Source organism: Vanellus vanellus (assembly GCF_965231255.1).
Source record: "Vanellus vanellus genome assembly, chromosome: 5".
Classification (NCBI taxonomy): domain Eukaryota; kingdom Metazoa; phylum Chordata; class Aves; order Charadriiformes; family Charadriidae; genus Vanellus; species Vanellus vanellus.
In genome coordinates, this window is record NC_138910.1 from 54113934 (window position 1) to 54132136 (window position 18203).

Genomic DNA, 18203 nt, shown 5'->3' on the forward strand with positions numbered 1-18203 from the left:
TGACTTCTATGGGGCTTAATTAAAATACGGGTCTTTAATTTTTAATTTTTCCTTCCTGTTGATTTGACTGTCTCTGCGTGAGTGAGGTCTCGGTGCAATTACTGTGCTCCCTGTGGAGACACAGACATTTAATTCAGTGAGGCAGACTCGGAGGGAGTTTATTTTCCTGATCTTCCTACTCGGAGGGATGCAAAAGCAAAACATCCAATGAGTAAAGAATGCAACACTTTATTTGGTTGTTCTGGGCATGTTTGCTGGATCTCAGTTACCAAAATGTTATGTTCTTTGCAGATAGCTGCCTCCCTGAGCAAAGAGCTCGTGATGAAGCTATTCAGCACAACTTGCATTAGCAGGGCAAGTTAAAACCATTGGGTCAGGTCCAGGTTTCCTCTTTAAAACTGCGTTCTTGCAGCAGTGATGTAAAAAGATGAAGAGTTTTATTCTTGTGGAATGCATTAAGCTGGCTCATGATTTGTTAACCTGAGAATGGGGTCAGGCAAGTACCTCGTGCCTCCTCACTGTGAGGGGGGACATGTGTGACCAGAGGGGACGCAAGCTCCTCAGCAGGCACTGCCTGCTGCTGTGTGGGACCCAGCTGTGCTCCTAGCATGGAGATCTCCTGTGAACCTTCAAAAAAGGGTGGAAATCTTGGCTCTCAGATTTCTGTTGCCCTTATTTAACACTGTTTCGGCTAACTTAGTGCTTCTTGCTAACTTAACTCCCCACGTGCAACCATAGGTCAATGATGAAACAAACATGCAAAGACAGCGTTTGCCTGCACCTCCTGTATTGCGGTCCCAGGCTTTTTCTAGACCACTCAAAATACTTCAGGCTCTTTCAGCTCCAGACTCAGTTCCCCTTGTGTGTCTGTGCTCTAGGTTATTTACCTTACGTTCACAGAGATCAAATATGTATGTATGTATGTGAAACTTCCAAATTTACAGGCTCATTGATAGAAATGTTTTGCGAGACTGGTCCCCTTCCTAATCCCTGAGACTTGACAGAAGTACATCAAAATCTAGGCAAAAGGTAAGTGTATGGAAGGAGGTGCTGCCGTTATCAGAGGCAGTTATGGCAGACAAATCCCTGCCGTACCTGTGTGGGTGTGAGTGGTTCAGGATTCTTGTGCTGACAGCAGGGGCACCACGCTGGCTGTGGATGCAATGACATGCTGGAATATGCCTATTCATGATTATTTGAGTATGATACGGCCCCTTTTTGCCATGTATTCTGAAGATTGCTTTGATTTCTAAGCAGCAGATTTAGACAGAAGATGCAGAACTGCAAGCGTGTTGAGGGTAAGAGTGATTTGGTGGGATTTAAACTCTGATTTTTATTTCCCCTCCCCCTCCAATGGAGAATATAAACATTTCATTGTTGTTTGTGTGAAGCGCCTTTTAGTACCAGCAGCCCAGCAATGGGGGATAAAGAAAGCAGATGCGTTCCATGTCTTTTTTAACTGCTTTTGTTTTTCTGGTCGCTGTAAAGGAGGCTTTTACTTTTTTTTTAAATTTTTTTTTCCAAGCAGCAAGTGCTCCACAGGGCTTGATCAAAGCTCATAAATGATGAATTGAAGGAATGCCCGGCGGAGAACAGAACGCCCTCCTTGTGCTCTGCTGTGTATGCTGAGAACACCATTGTTTCTTCCCGTACCTTTTTCATCCTCGAGCTCGGGGCTGGAGAGAAAAGGCCTTTGTTCCTTGCCTGTCAGCCGAGACAATGCCAGTGTGTTGTCCTACCTCTGCCCTCAGCACCTGACCAGCCTGAGCTCTGTGGGTTTTGGCAAGCCGAGTGTGATTGTCCTCCAGCTACAGCATTACAAATAAAACAAATGGCACCAGAGCCCTCCTTCCTCCAGATCCTGGCCCGGCTGCTTCACGGCAGCAACCGCGTGCGTCTGCGCTTGCTGTTTTGTTCAGGATGTGGAGGGAAAGCCGGCAGCCTCTCCTGCACTCTGGGTTGAAGGATGCAGCCTCACCAGACTATCAGTGCACGGGGACACTTAGTTTGCAGTTGAAAGTGCTGGCCTGTGCTCTCCTGCTTCGCCTAGGGGGAGGCTCTACCCATGGGTGAAAGTATGCTTGGTTCCCCCTCTGACAGCCCAGCAGCTGCAGCTGTCCTGCCTGCTTCTGCCATCCCTCCTGCGGCACCCAGCGCCTCCAAGCTCGCGTTCTCTAGCACGTTTGTCTCGATGACACTGCGCACAGCTGCTGGTAGTGTGACAGAGGGGCACAGAGGCCCAGGCAGACCCGTTTTTTCCACCTTCCTTTTAATTTCTATAGCATCTCTGGCTGTGCTGTCTTCTGATGCAAAACTCTGCGGAGGAGAGAGCTTTTAGTTCTCTCTTTCTCTTTTTTTTTGGGGGGCTGATGGTGGGAACTGGTGCTTTGCTCTCCCTGCTCATTTGCAAATAGTGTGGGGTGGAGAAGAGGCTGGCAAAGGCAGGTTTGGAGAGGTGCTTCAGTGAGGACCCTAAGAGCTAAGAACAGCTCTTCCCTGTTCCTAGCCCCGTGCAAGAGGGCATAGTTCAGGCAGAGCCACAGGCATTTCTGGATGGGGCAGGCAGCAGTTGCTTCAACATCTGCTGCTGTTCCTGTCAGGAAGAGCCTTTAACTATGTCTCTCCTGCAGGTTTGCACCCAGGCTGATTGTGTCTACCTTCAGGCATTGCAGCAAAGCAATGGTTCAGCTTCCCACTGTGGTGGAGAAGGTGGTGGAGGTGCAAGTTGCCCTTGCAGTGTTGACTTGTCGGGTTCCTGGCACCAGTGTGGAGTCCTGTAGTTCAGGTGCATGCTTCAGTCAGCAACGCTTGTGCTACAGCTGCCTGGGCATGCACCAAAATCCAGCGTTAGCTGCTCTTCCCTTCCTATCTACTTGGCCTCTTCATCAACAGCCCTGATGTTACGCTTTATCTGGGAGTAAGAGCTTTGCAGTGGGTTTCAGAGGAGCCATTCTGAAGCTTGGTAACATCCCATGGCAGAGGCCAAAGCTGCCCTTGTCATGGGGTAGGGACCTGACACAAAGGCAGTGCCAGCTCCTGGCCAGTGTGGCGGATGATGTCTAGTCACTAGATCCCACCCAGCAGCTTTCCCTGGCCTCTGCTTTCCACAAGCTGAGCTGTCGTTGCTTCAGGTTTATCTTTGCCTGAAGTTTGTTTCTTGGCATGCCTTCTTAATTACACCAGCTCGTGGTAACTTCTGTGAAATTGTGACAGTGCCAATACTGTGGTCCCGTTACCTCAGAGCCTTAACTCAGCTGCACCTAGTCCAAACTTGATCCCCTCCCAGGCTCCCTGTGCCTAGAAGGCAGAAGTGTAAACAGCTTTAACCAGAACAATGTAGCATTGCCTGGGTAAAGAATGTGATTTACTTGCATATGTGTGGCATGTGAATGCCAGGGCCAGAGGGCACCGCTTGAGTCCTCTCCTTCTTTCTTTTTTTTTTTTTTTTTTTTTCCTTTCCCATTAGAGATGCCTGAGCCACTTGCTAGCACTTTTGTTTGGGGGTGAGGAGGAGAATGCGTGGGTGGACAAGAGGAGGTGGGAGTGAGATCTTTGGAAGCCAGAAGTCTGAAAATGAAAAAGCCAATAATCTAGGAAAGCTTTGTAGAAAAGTTTAAAATTAGACTGACCCTGTGCTTTTATATTACTGGAATTTAATTCCTCTGACCCTGAAGCTTTCCATCTGACTCAAAGCAAGAGTTCTCAGGCTGTGGTCAGTGGAAGTGCTGTGAGGCGCTCTCATGTGGCCATGGGTCTGTATCAAACAGAGAGACAGAGATTTCACTCCTGTCCACCTGCTTCTATTTGTGAAAGGTTGGAGAAATTCAGTCTGAAAAGCCAGGGAAGCCTCGTGTATTTCTGTTGTCTTAATGTCTGTATCAGTGTGTGTCGTATGCCCAGAGTCTGTTCACCCTCAAACTGGGATACTGCTGTGTGCAGAAACTGTTCAGAGCTTTTCATTTTTCAGGTTTGATTGTAACTGTTTTTCTTCTGTTCCTGTTTGCAGGTTGTGCAGCTTGACATTAAAGAAACTGGTAGTCTTAAAGGAATTGGATAAGGAGCTTATTTCTGGGGTCATTGCTGTCAAAATGCAGGTAATTGCTGCTCAGTTCTAAGAATTAAATGTGTTGCTCGGGTAAATACACTGGCAGATGCCTAAACTGAGCGTCACCTCTACATGAGGGTCCATTGCAGCCACGGGCTTCTTCTCAAGTACATCAGGGCATTCTGGGTGCGTGGAGAGTCTCTTATGATCCTTCCCCCATGTTCCTACTGAATTTTACTGTTGTAAGCAAGGAATATTGTTCGCTGAGGGTTCAGCATGAGCGTATCTCTATGTAAAAAATGTTCTTTACAGATCATGTGCTCTTATTCCTGAACTGTGTCACTAAATCCAAGCCTGGTTCTCTATTTAACATGCTTCATCCCACTTCAGGGCTGAACAGCTTGGTACCTGGTTTGGGGGGTCTAGAGACTGGGCCTTCCTCTGCTGATGGGCAGCTCTGCTATCAGGAGTCCAAGTAATTTCGTAGCTGGGTGCCTGTCAGTGGATTTGTAGGGTGTCTGTACATTTTAATTTGTTTCCATAAAATGCAGCTGTCATCCTAGGTAAATAACCCACTCTACAGCATATGTTTGTGCCATTTAATTAGGTGCCTACATGTAGGTCACACTGCCTGGAGGCAGGCTAGGAAGGAAGGAGTCTCAGTTCCACAGTGCGTCACAGCATCAGTTCGGCTCACGTGCTCCCACTACTGCAAATGCTGAAGTACTTAGTGAGTTAAAGCCTAGCAGACCTATAAGTAGAAAAATACCATTAACCATGCTGAAAAGCTGCTGCTTTTCAAATGAAGAGCCAGCAAAACCCCTGCAGAGTGTGTCAAAACACACAATCTACCTTGGAAATTGAAATCATGATGGCTCTATGGTGCAAGAACATGCAGCTGAGGATGTAACCAGCATCTCTCATCTTCGTGAACAGTCCAGCTGGGGTAAAAATACGTCTCTCTGTTGGAGGGGATTCACGTACCCACAGCAGGGAGCAGAAGGGTAGGGAATCATTTCACACACCTGGATTAATGGGAACCTTGGAAGAAGCATGGCTGTGGGTTCCCAGGCTGTCAGATATTGCTTATGGGGGCTGAAAGCTTTCCATATGTTTGTACTCCTAGATGGTGGATGCGTCACTGTAAGAGCCTGAGGCTTGTCAGTGAGTGATCTACATGTAAGGCATGTCAGACTTGGGTTGGAGAATTCAGTAGCTTTTACTAGAGCAAAACTTTCTTTTCCTGTCCAGGTTACTGCTGACTGCTTACACTTTTTATGGGTGAAAAGTTTGGAAATGCTGTCCCAGGCCTGCAAGTTCAGAGTGTGTTTTGACGTGCGGGACTTTCTTGTCTATTTTGAGTACATGTTGTCATCTGCCTTGCTACAGTCAGTCAGACACCGGACCTGAGCACTTCCGTGGTCCTTTCTACACCAGGGCAGATCCCTGTAGAACTGGAAGGCAGAAGGACTTGCTCTGTTTGGGGTGCTTATCTGCCAAGTCCCAGGCTGCAGCTCACATCCCCAGGCCATCCTCCTTTTGCCTTTGATCTGTCCTTCCAGTTGACCTAGAGGTGACAATGGCTGGAATGACTGCTGTCCCAGAGGGTGCCTCACCTTGGGTGTCACCTTGTGCTGAATCAACACCTGTATTTCTTCGTGATGTGCTGTTTAACAGTAGGTCAGTAGCACTGCAACTCTCTCAGACACAGGCAGATTTGAAGCCCTGTTATTAAAAGTCCCTTTATAGCTTGCAGGTTACGATGATGCTGACAAGCTCTTTCAGGGACACTTAATTTGCCAGCACTCAGGTTTCTGACACGGCTATTGTTTTGAGGCTGGTGATACTGGATCATCAAATGTATGATCTCTGTCAAATGACTCACTGCCTTTGTATGGGGAGTTGCGAGAGAGAGGTGTCAGGCGCTGGAGTCCTTCCAGAGGGGATGACTGAATTCAGACCTAATGAGAGCATCTTACCTGCATTTCCCATGTCTCCCTGCAGCCTCCTGAACAGTGATGTTCAAAGAGTTGTCAACTGTATTTCCAGAGCCATTGCTCTATTTATCTGCTGTGGTCTTTTAAAAGCTGCTATATTTGGTCTTTCATTAGATTTTGAGTTGCATAACAAGTAAAGCAAGATTGCTGCTTTTAGGAGCTTTACACCAACAGAACAGATGCCGCTGTTGCCAGCGGCAAGGCTAGCTGTGGTTTATTTGCACGTGTGCTGCTTTTCCTGGGGGGAGCCCTTTGGTTTCTCACCCTGCTCTGCTGCCTATCTTCTGATCTGCTGGAGCTTCAGCACCTCGTTTTTTCCACAGAGGAGCCTGCGCTATGGTGTGCAGAACCTGAGGCACCACTGCAAATTACAGCATTCATTCTGACTGCCTGAGCGATGCTTTTGGGGAGGAAGGGATGTAAATGAATCTCTGCTTCTTTCTCATCTCAGGATGCTATCTGAGGCTGATATGGGCAGACCAGATTTTCCTCTGGATGTATAGCTGGGAGGGGTTTACTCTCCCCCACTCTGTCTCTGATTTGCCAAATGCTGCTTTTTTGAGAGCTACAGTTCGATGCTTCTGGGAGATCAGCCCGTCTGGACAAAGCCAGATCTGCAGCCTCAGCAGAACATTGAGCCAGGGACCTCTGAAACTTGCCACTGTGTTTGAACAGTGCAGAAGGATTTGCTAGGCAGCAGGAAAGCACGATAGACTGGTAGTTTTCCCTGAAACATTCCCTGAAATGGAATGCTCACACAGTAAATAACCCAGTAACTCATTAGTGTACAGCAGCCCAGACACAGTGTTGATTTGGAGTTGCCCTGTAATATTATCAGGTCTCCAGACTCCACTGTGATGCTTAGATTTTTTTTTTCTTTTATAACCCCAACTACTCACAGTTGTTTAAACAGGTTAAAATCTCCACTTTCCCCAGGAAGGGGTGTGTGCACGAAAAGATCAGTTCGTCATGGCTAACACTGAAGATCTAAGCATGACGCTGCAGCCTCCAAACCCAGCAGTTGATGAGCCTTGAACCTATTGGCTGAAGTAAAAATACAAGACTTGAACTTGAGGGGTGGGGGTTGACTCATAGCTTTTGAATGCTGGAGTTTGGCAGAACAAAAGCTGCTTTGTTGCAGTTTGGGACAGTAAATATGCCCAAATCTTTATTAGTCAAATATCTCCCTTTTCATCTCATTAATATTTCACAGAAGTGCACGGTCAGATGCATCAGGTCACTTTCTCTGTGGTAGTCCCTGACAATGTTTCCTGGTTTTCAGTAAATAGGACTGGGGTGGGATGTAAGTGCTGGCTTCTGGGGAATTCATCCGATGGACTTTGTTTCTGTACAGGGCTCCAAGCGCATCCTACGGTCTCATGAGATTGTATTGCCCCCGAGTGGACATGTGGAGACGGAGCTTGCGCTGACCTTCTCGCTGCAGGTAAGGTGGAATGTGGCCTTGGGGCATGTGTGCTTGCTGGACTTGCTGCCTTGCAGTGAGAAGGGGTTTGTTGTAGGTCTGAGGTGAAGATCCTTCTAGTGCTGCCAGAGATGCTTGTTCTTAAGGCAGCCCCAACCATTTCTGAAGAGCTGTCTGAGCTCTTTTGGCTTGTCTCTGGGCAGTCAGCAGTGGGGAATTTGAGCAAAAATGGCCTAGATGCTTCCAGAATCTGGGGAGGGAGAAGCCCACTAGGAAAACTGTCATATAAACCCTTAGAATTGGTCTTGGGGCCAACCCTGCGTCATGGAAGGCAGATCTCTAATCCTGACTTGTCTGGGGGGAACAGGCAAGTTAGACACCAGCTGCGCTTTGCATGTCCTCAGTGCGACAACACAAGTTTGTCTGAATTGCTTCTTGGCGTTAAAAGCCTGGAGCAGGGTGCTGGTTTGCAGTGTTGGGGGACCTTCCTTGTTGTGCATCCTGTGTTTAGAGCCCAGGAACATGAGGACTTTGCTGCAGTCTGTCCTCTTCATGTTACAGCTGTGGCAGGAACTGGAGCAGAGCAGGGTGACTCTTTTTTGCCTTTTGTTGCCTTCCTTATGAATCACACTGGAGGGTGGCAGCCATGGGGGGGTGGCATGGACTATCAGGTTGACTGAAGGCAATATTAGGAGTGGGACAGGTGAACCTCTGATTTGGAGTTAGTGAGGGGGGCACCACTTAGAGAAGCAGAAGCAGTATGCAGACAGTTACTCCTGGCTTTAGAGTCATAGCTGTAGCTGGGAATTGGAGCAACTGTATTTTATTGGTTCCTTTTTTCCTCAAAGCATGCTGCCCTGGTGCTACTTCCCAAGCAGGGAAATAAGATAAATAGAGGCTGGCTTGCTGCAAGTAAGAGGGAGGATTCTACGTGCAGAGCCAGACAGACACTCGGAACCATTTATATCTGGATTATCTGTGTTTTGGGACTGTTGTTTAGATCTTGAAGTCAAGAGTTTGATCTGGTAAGGAGAAAGGCTCAAGTAACGATGTGAGACAGCCTGGTTGTTACTCTGAAACCTGTGCAGATTCGAAGCAGATAAGATTTCGCTGAAGACAGATGATAATCCTTTGGCTGCCCAAGCAGACACACAGATGGCTGATGCTTCTGGTTCTGTCCTGATGCAGCCCACAGACTGGGTTAACTGCAGCATTGCATCCCCTCCTTTGTGAGCAGGAATAACAAAGTTGCATGCCAGGAATATGAATGCTTGGGTCCTGGGGCTGCAGTTTCCCATGGTTGGGAGCAGAGCTGCAAGATTAGCCAGGTCTCCCTCTGCCAGTCCTGTATCAGCAAGGAGCAAGTATTTCTGCAGACCTTTTTGGAATTAATTGGGAATATGGGCTTTTTTCTGGGACTCAGAGCAGTGCTGCAGCAGGATGCAGACCATTGCCTATCTTGATTTCCCCTGAAGGGGCTGGGAATTGAGCCAGAATAAGGGAGAGCAATGTCCGTGACACAGCCTTCAGAAGAGATGAGCAAGCTTAATGCAGAGATGTGCTGCTGGTCTCTGACTCCAGGAAGGGTTGGTGGTCTTGGATGCAGTAAGGCCTAGGAAGCCTTCCTGAAATGGAACAGCAGGATTTTTATGACAGCTTTTATTGTTTCTTAATTGGACGATGGCTGGAAGCTACTCCTAGCTAACAACTGCAGCTTAAGCCAGATGCAGTCTGAATTTAGTGCCTGGGATATATTTGAGAGTGGTGATGGACCGCAAAGTAAAAGCATGTGGATATCACAGCACAAGAAGGTCTCGGTGTCTTGCAGCAGCCCGTATCTCCATATTGCGCTGCCAGCTCTTCAAACTGCATGCCTTGCTTTGTGCTAGCTGTCTGGAATTGCAGCCCCTCATATCTTCGCAGTCACTGCCTTCTCAGCTGCTTCTCCTGGGTGAAATTCTTGTCCTTTGCACAGAGTATTTCCTTGTCAGAGCTAAGCTGGAAAGGTGGCAGTGCAGGCTGGTGTAATAGCAAGCAGCCCATTGGGTCTGGCAGGCCTCCTCTCAAGCAGAAGAGAGGAGTTTTCTGTTGCTCTATTACACAGCTGGGGTAAGACTGGAGTTGTTGGTGTGCCCGATCCTGTTTTGCCTTGCTAGCTAGGGCTAGGCCAGCAGTAGCCTTTCTGGCAGGTGAGCTACCGTCACCCTTACTGCTGGAATGGCTGCTTCTCCTGACCCTCCATGGGTTTCACAGGATCAAGTGAAATTCCCCAGATGTTCGAAGCACAACATCACAGCTTTCTGGAGCACTTAATTCCTGTGTTTAATCTAATAAACCTTTCCAGATGGGAGGAATTACATCACTGGGGCTTCAGAAAGAATGTCTTGCCCTGACTTTCACTGTTCTGGTGTGTGTGATGGCCCCCTCTTCTCACCCCTTGGAGGTGCCTTGAGGTCTTGTTTCCAAATGTTTTGAGCCAAACTGGTTTCCTTTCCAATTTCTGTCATGGACTGACAATTACGGAAAAGCTTTTTTGGTTGAAACTGTTCTGTAGAGTTGATAAGCTATGGCTGGTGTTAAAAATAGCTTGTCTGTCATGAAAATGGCTCAGCTTTTCTTCTAGAGGCCCTTGATTTTAACTGAGGAGCTGAGTGGCCTGAGTCTCTCTGCACCTTTCTTTTATCATCTCTGTGAATGCTCATCAGAGGTGGCCAGGCAGCACACCTTTGACAAACAGAAACTTGCACATGTATGGACTTGAACCATCCAGTTTAATCCCTGAAAACTTGTACACATGGAAATCAAGCTGGCCTGGGACCAAGCATGACTTGGACTTTAGTTGCAGGCATGTACTTAAGCAGCCTTGGTGTGGCCCAAGTCCCTTGAGCTGAGAGCAAGCAGTCCCTCTCCTCTGCTGCCTTTCCAAAACGGGGAAGGGCCCCAGAGGCAGGGAGATGGTAGATTTGAATGCAAAAGGTGCCTCTGGCTTTTTGAGCCCCTCTTGCCCCTTCCCCCGATAACTTTCTTCTGTCCTTGTTTAGGGGTGTTGCACATCTGCAAAGTCACAGGCTCCATTTGTTTCTGGATGCAGATGTGTTTTGAGATTGTCTTTTAATTACTTGGACTGCCATTCCTCTCTTCTGCAGAGCTGCTTCCTTGTGCAATGCACAGCAGATCTCACCCTTGCAGAGCAATCAGTTAATTAGTATTCTGCTTGTTTGTGTGGCCACTGCTCCCAGCTCTCTGTGTAGCAGTCAGGCTTGCTGTGGACTGCAAATTAATATCTCAGGGTTTCTGGTGGCACTCAGTATTTGTATTTATCAAATGTTTTGATAGGGAGGAAGTAATTTTCACAATGTCCCAAGGAAAAAAAAAAAAACAAACGTGTAGGTCTTGCCTGTGAGGGAAGCATCCTTCTCTTGGGAATGTCCTGTCTGAGATCTCTGCAATTAGGTTCTCCTGTCTGCAGGTTACTTAGTACTATGTGCTTTGTATATTTGGAGCCTGTGTCCCATTCACCTCTTCTCAAGATGAGACTCAGCTACCTGGTCAGGTGGCTGCTGTATCTTTTCTTGAAGATTGTTCTCCCATTGCACAGCTTCTTCCTCTCACAGCCAGTGGAGCTGGGTCCTGGGGACTGCCAGTGCTCTGGCGGGCACCCTGGCAGAAAGCAGAGCCTGACTGCATTAATGCTCTGTGCAGATGAGCAGGGCAAGCTGAGATTGCATGGTTAGCCCCACTCTTTCCCTGTTTGACTTCAGAGCCTCTCTGTTCTTGGGGAGTTTTTTGGGTGATATGTAAGCAGATGTATTTTCTTGTATGGAATGTGTCTTGGAAGGGTTTGTCTTTGCAGCATAGCCTAGCAGTAGGACAGGATTTTTCTTAACTACTTAAAATACAACCACTTTGAGCAGTAGAAGTTTGAGTGTGTTAATGGTGGAAAACACTGACAGTTGCAAGAGCCACATGCCGAAAGGAGACGAAATCATCCTGGAGAGAATCATTGTGTGACCGTGTAGGTCTCCATGCTTTAGCAAAAGAAGCATCAGCAGATCCCTGGCCTCTTCATAGCTGTGCCTCTCTCCACTTGCTGTTCAGAGTACAATAGGCTCTTAAATGTGTGCAGTGGAGGGTCAAACACTGAGAAGTGTCCATGTGCTGGAGGGAAGGCCGTATGCTGCTGAAAGTGTGTGGGGTCCCTGGCTGTCCCTGCCACTGTCTGCTGTTTGTGCAGGCACAGCTTGTGCCCCGGGCAGCACCTCGGGGGCTCCAGTTCTGGGCAGCCTCTGTTTAGCTGCTGGGGAAAGCATCTCCTGGAGGTGGCTCATCTCTCTGGAACAGGGCTTGGGCTCAGTCCTTCCAAAACTGAACAGCTCCTCTGCACCCCCAGGTGTCGTTTTCAATGTGCTTGGCTGTGGAAGTGAAAGCCGAGAGTGGAGCTGTTTGGGCAGAGATGAAGGCTTCCTTAGGATAATGAAGGATGGTCCACTGAGTGTGTTAGCTGTAGGCACTTCTAAAAGCCCTGGGTTAATCCCTAGGAATGGAGTTTACTTGTGAAGCAGGCAGCTTGGGAGATAATGTTGACAGACATAGTAAACTCTTCCATTGTGTTTCCATTGCAGTACCCTCACTTCTTGAAGAGAGAAGGGAACAAGCTTCAGATCATGCTGCAGCGGCGGAAGCGGTACAAGAACCGAACCATTTTAGGCTACAAGACTCTGGCTGTGGGGTCTATCAACATGGCTGAGGTGAGCAGCATTTGGCATGATCTCTGTTTACAAAGGTGGACATTTTCCCATCTCTAATCCAGTGTTGTCACTTTCCTCATTGGGAAGTACCTGGAGGGATTTCATATAGCAGTCTTAACTGTAATCAGTATTCTCAGGGCAATATTTTAAATGGATTTTGCTCTTGTGTAATAATATTGTACATCTTCTGGATAATATCTTGAGAGCTAAAGGGTTCATGAAGCTCATTGTTGGGGGATATGGTGTAGGGGAGAACTTTGTAGAGTAGGGTAGATGGTTGGACTCGATGATCCCAAGGGTCTCTTCCAACCTAGACAATTCTATGATTCTATGATTCATTACCTTGTGAGGGGGGGTTGTGGTTGGGTGGGGGTTTTTTAGAGTTAGGGGGTCCAGGTCATTTCGCCTAAATACAACACTGTCCCCTTTGTATTCAGGACACTTTCAGCATAAGTTTAAAACTAGTAAATACTATTTTGTATCATGTTTCCTGGAAGGAACAGCAGACGTTGCAGTGTGTTTGGTTGAACTAATGCATGCATTTGTCTTAGGTCAGTCATAAATGTAAAATATTTTGTTGTTTCATGTGTGTAGAATGAGACACATAGCGTCACTCGAGCAAACCCTCCAAGTCTAAGAAATGTTCAAGTTAAAGCAAGGTTTGCTGTGCTTCTCTGTGCCACTATATGAGAGTTCAGGACCAAGTAGTTTCTATCATTTTGCTTGAAATACCCTTTGCAATTGTTATTTCATGGTTGTTGGTAATTTAGGAGAAGTTCTATTCATAAGAGCTAAATGATAAAATTTTCAGATTTACATCTGAAAATTAATGCTGGAATCAAGTATGGATAAATTATTCACTAAGGGTTTCTGAATGGCTAGCTCCATGCTTCGTTATTTCATGCCCTGTTTAATTTCTGCTGTTTCTGTTTCTAAGTAATTAGAGATGGGCTTAGCAGTAGCAAATTCAGCTTAACACCAATATTCTTCATCAGACTGCATTCTGTCAACAGATCATTTCCATCCAAAATAAACTAGTGTTATGCTGTGGTGAGTTATTACAGTATTAAATAATTCATTATGAAGACCGCTCCTTGTGCGTGAGTTCAGCTTCCCTTAGACTTGCAGTAAATGGTGAACTCCCCATTTGAATTTGCCAAATTCTTATTTGTGGTGTTGTAGCTAACATTTTTCCTGTACTGTGTTTGGTTTGTTTAAGAACTAGAAATTAAATACTGCTGTAAGTCAGAAAACATGTGGGCCCATTAATTAGACACATCAGTGAACTTCTAAGCATTGGGCATTTGCTGCTGCATGTGGTTTTTCTTAAGTCTTTTTGTAATGTCAGCTGACTGAGGTTAGAAGGTCAAAAATTGTCAAAGGTTCACAGTGTTAGGAAATAGTTGCTCTCCAGCTTATCTGGAATATTTTTGAAATTGAAGACCAGGAAAAGAAATTTTACAAGTCCGTCCCCCCGCCCCTTTCAGTTTATAGTATAATGACCCCTAAACAGCACTGATGCATTTCTTACAATTTCTTTAAAAAAAAAAAAAAAAGTTCTCTTAGCTGTTGAAACAAAGCAATGAATTGGAGTTGTGAGTCTGAGCAGAGTTTAGCAGCAGAGAGGCATGTGTTCCTCATCAGCTTAGGTCTTTTTAAAGCCACGTGACGAGCTAACAAAGCAGCCTGGTGTGTATTAGAAAGCTGAGGTGCAGGCATGGGGAACTGCTTTCCCGACTCCAGTGGGGCAAAAGAACATAAGTCTTAGGTTCTGAGGAGAGCCCTATGAGCTGTGAGTGGCAAAGAACGGAGAAACCCGCACCAAGATGTCCCTCTGCCTCCACCATTGTCTTCTTTTTCATGACCCACTACTTTATTATCCTGGGGAGGGCAGCTCCCTGGAGCAGGGAATATTGCTTTAGCAAGCACTTTGCATCTGTGTCTCACCAAGAATTTTTGCCTTTACTGGCTCTTCTGCTAGGCTTTAACGCAAAATTAAGTTCCTTAGTTAGGTGTTCAGAAGGTTGGTAACTTGATAATTCAAATCAGTACTGTGCCATGGAAGGAAATACATAGTAATGAGGTAGTCAAGTATTGTGCTTCAAGGATGAGCTAATCAACTGTCAAGCTCAGAATGCTTTTTTTTTCTTTCCATCACTTCCATTAGTAGTCAAATAAAATCTCAACTAGCATTGTATATTGCTTGCAGGTGGCTCCTGCAGTTGCAGGGTGTTGGCTTGCTTCTGTACTTGGATATGTGGAGTAACTCTATTAACATAAATAATTCTTGTAGTATGCAAATGATGCAAGTTTAAATACATTTAAATGCAGATTTGTACTGCTTAATTTCTGTCTCAGGTCATGCAGCACCCAACAGAAGGTGGCCAGGTTCTGAGCCTTTTCAGCAACATCAAAGAGGCTGCAGTGAAGGTAGCAGAAATCTGGATCTTCTCCTTGTCAAGTCAGCCAATTGACCATGAAGACAGCACTATGCAGGCCAGCCAGAAAATCAAGTCTACGGGTAAGAGTACAGCCACATGCTGTGAGGACCAGTGTCTTCCAGAACTAGCTGGACTTAAACCCTACCTGGGCTTAGATGCTTCCTGGGACAAATGAGAACTCGTTTGCACAAGCTGCTGTGTCTGTAACTAATTAATGCAAAGAAAACTCACTTTGCAAACCTGTCACTGTGTAAGCAGGGAGTGTGACAGGAGTGGAGGATTGAATTGTGAAAGCTTCTCCTGCGTATCACACCAGACCTGAGCCATCCAGCAAGGGTTAGCTGTGTTCTTGCCAGTGTTCTTCCAGCATCACTGGTGGGTGTGTTGAAAACCTGTAGCTTCTCACCTGGCTGACAGTGTTGTATTCAGGAGATTAACATTTAAGCTACTCTTCCAACTTATTTTTCCTTTGAGTATTCTACAATAAATCTCACTAACTTAGATGAGACTTGCAAACCTGCAACACGTTTTGCTGTGGACTGTGGCCTGTTTAATGAGTGTAAACCCATGGTTTTGTGCACTGCATAGGGAAGTCATTTGGTTTCTACTTGTGACAATCTTTTTATGTGGTACCAGCCTTCCGCGCACTGCTAGAAGAGTGACCAGTTGAAGGTAGTGCACGCAGGTGCTTGTGTGTTGTTGCCTGAGGTCAGGCAGCTCACCTGAAATGTTATTTCAATAAAGGATATAGACTCTCCTGGCATGTCTTACTTGCTCCTTTAAGCCAGTTATGCCCACGTTAGGGGAAGAATGATTTTCCTTGTGGAGAAACCTCTTTGCTTGCTGCTGTCTACCAGGTGGTTCTTTCCAGGGTAAAAAGGGTTGGTGTTTCAAGGAACCTTATCTGTGTGCTGATCCTTCCTTCCTATTAGATGTGTTTCTCTTTGTTCCTTACCCTCCAGGCGGTTCCCATCTCACTGGTTCTAGCACATATAGAAGATAAACTAGTAGGCACCTCCTTGTGTGCCTTTCTTGATTTGTGACTGCTAGGTGGCCTTCTCTTCTCCTGAGATGACACTGTCCCCTCACCTTAAAGGAGTTTCACAGGATCTCTCCCCTCTTTCCTTCCCTTTCAGACAACTATTCCGAGGAAGAGTACGAGAGCTTCTCTTCTGAGCAGGAGGCCAGTGATGATGCCGTACAGGGCCAGGTACTGTTTAGGGCATGGCTTCTCCCTGAGAGAGCTTCAGTGGAGTGTGTATACTCTCAGCTCATGGTTGAGACTAAAAGCCTATTTCTTTAGCTAAACCATGACAGTGCAAGACTGTCACCAAGTGTTTAGCTGCAGTGGCAGAAGGCCTGCACAGTAACCCATTTCTTCCACCGTGCTGTGATTTATCTGTTCACATGTTTGGACTTGAGCTCCCTTTAAACACTGAAACATTAGCATCCTCATGTGTTTCTCTGCTTAATGGTCAAGGCATCAGTTGATTGCTTCTGTAATACTGATTGGATTCAAAGAGCCCAACTGGATCCCCTGCTGTAACTAAAGGGCCAATGGGGTCTGAGTCTGTCTTTAGTCTTTAATACCTTCTGCAAAATAGGTCCTTACAGAGAATGCCCAGCTAGATGTGAGATGCTTTCGAGTTTGGGTCTTACTTGCCTTACTCTGGCATCACCTGCCTTCCACCTCTTGGAGGGTACTGAGAGAGGACCCCATGAAATGTGGGGCTGTAACTGTCCTTGTTCATTGAATGTAGAACTAGGGCTGTTTTGCTTCTCCAAGCTGTTATTCCTGGCTCTCTGCAGACCTGGTTTGCCTCCTTTTTCCTTCTGCCATCATAACTGCAATTAAGGCAAATGCTGAAAGCCTGGAAGACAGAGCAGCAGGTTCATCTTCATAGAGGGAACATTTTTAGCACTTGAATGCTCACGTGTCCCCAAATCACAAAGGTAACACAGGAATCCTCTTTCTGTTCAGGATTTGGATGATGATGAGTACGAGCTGGGGAAGCCCAAGAAGCAGCGGAGATCGATAGTAAGAACGACGTCCATAACCAGGGTCGGTGGAAATTAGTTTTACTAACACTGATGGGGTTTGGTCAGGATGCGCAGTGCATGTGGCTTATGGGAGAAGCAGTCCTAGACATGCTGGCCCAGCAGAGAGCTTTGGGGCATAGTCACAGCATGTGAAGAGCTACCAAAAGCGGCCAGTTCAGTGGGTGGGGCCATTCAAGGTGTGTATATGTGCTGTCTTGAGTGTCCTTTGGCTGCAAGGTTAAGGAGCTCCAAAAATCATGTAAGTGTGTGAAATTCACCCCTGTGAAGAAGCCAGTGCAGGATCTGTGCTCATTTAAGTCTGAAAGTAGCTTTAAGTGACGGGAAGCTCTTCTGTTTGTGCTATGCATGAGAGAGGCCAGTTGGAAAGGTATCAAAATGAAGCAAAGTAGCTCAGTCAGGGTCTGGAGCTTGATGGATAAACCTGAGGTGGTGCATGTGGTGCTGAGGCAAAAGAAGTGGCTGGATATTGAAGGCTTTGGCAAGTCGCATGCAGCTATCCACCCTCTCACAGCAAGCATGCGTATGCCTGCAAAGCTGCACTTCTGTGTGGAGCAGCAACTTGTGCTTGACCACGCCATAATGCAGCTTTCTGCTTACACAAGTGTTTATGCATGTCTGTAATGACAGTAACTCAAAACCACCAGGATGGGCTAGGTTTTCTTTTTTGGCCTTAGGAGTAAGTTTAGAGATCATTGTGTCTCCTGTGAGGCTATTTTTGAAATCCATATTTTGATAAGGTTTGAAATAAACCCTGTTTTGACCTGAATCTGCCACTAAAAAACCCTCTGTATGAGACCAGGAGCATGCTAGTTCATATCCTTGGTGTCCTTTGTATTGGGTTTAGGTGTCAGTGACCAGCCAGGGCAAAATAAACCAGTTGGTTATTAAACAGTCAACTTCTTCTTAGTAAGAATAATGTCTTTCTCGCCCTGACCACTAAACTGATATGGAATCTCCAGTGTGTGGGGTTGGTGCAAAACTGAGTTTGGTGCTGCCAGTTAACATCAGTCCAGTTCCAAACCCAATAGGTCTCCTGTCTGCTGACTGTCAAACCATTCAGGCCAGCAAACAGCTCTTGCCATGTCACCTTAGCTACTGGATGCTGTGTGTCCTCCCTCCGCAGATTGCCATGCTGATCCAAGGTGGTCTGCGTGATGGACAGTTTTGCTTGGCATCCTGAGCCAGAGGACAACTCTCACTATTGCGAGAGCATCTTCACCCCACGTGTACATTGGGACAGAAATAAGGCAGTCTTTGCAGTCTTGTTTGAGGCCTGGTGGATTTATTTCGCCTAAACTTTAGCTGTTTAGGAGGTGGTTGCAGCTTGCAGGATCTGAGTTCAGAGGTAAAGGGCTAGGTTTGGAGGCATGGGGCAGTGTGAAGTGTCTGAGGCCAGAGCGGGAGCAGGCAGTTGTACTTGGAGAAGAGCTCATGTGAGGTACTGGAGAGCCATCAAATGAGCAGCTTTCTTCACCTGAGAGTGGCCTT

At 46.5% G+C, this 18203-nt stretch overlaps 1 protein-coding gene across 6 annotated transcripts in view; it reads left to right on the top strand.

The window, feature by feature from the left end:
- Positions 1-18203, top strand: part of PACS2 (phosphofurin acidic cluster sorting protein 2) — a 78668-nt gene that overhangs the window by 24819 nt on the left and 35646 nt on the right. For all 6 annotated transcript variants that reach the window (XM_082483764.1, XM_082483766.1, XM_082483768.1 and 3 more), the window contains exons 2-7: positions 4007-4094; positions 7397-7486; positions 12088-12213; positions 14572-14734; positions 15791-15864; positions 16636-16716. In XM_082483764.1, coding sequence (XP_082339890.1) covers positions 4007-4094; positions 7397-7486; positions 12088-12213; positions 14572-14734; positions 15791-15864; positions 16636-16716 — 622 coding nt within the window. The remainder of the gene's footprint in view (positions 1-4006; positions 4095-7396; positions 7487-12087; positions 12214-14571; positions 14735-15790; positions 15865-16635; positions 16717-18203) is intronic.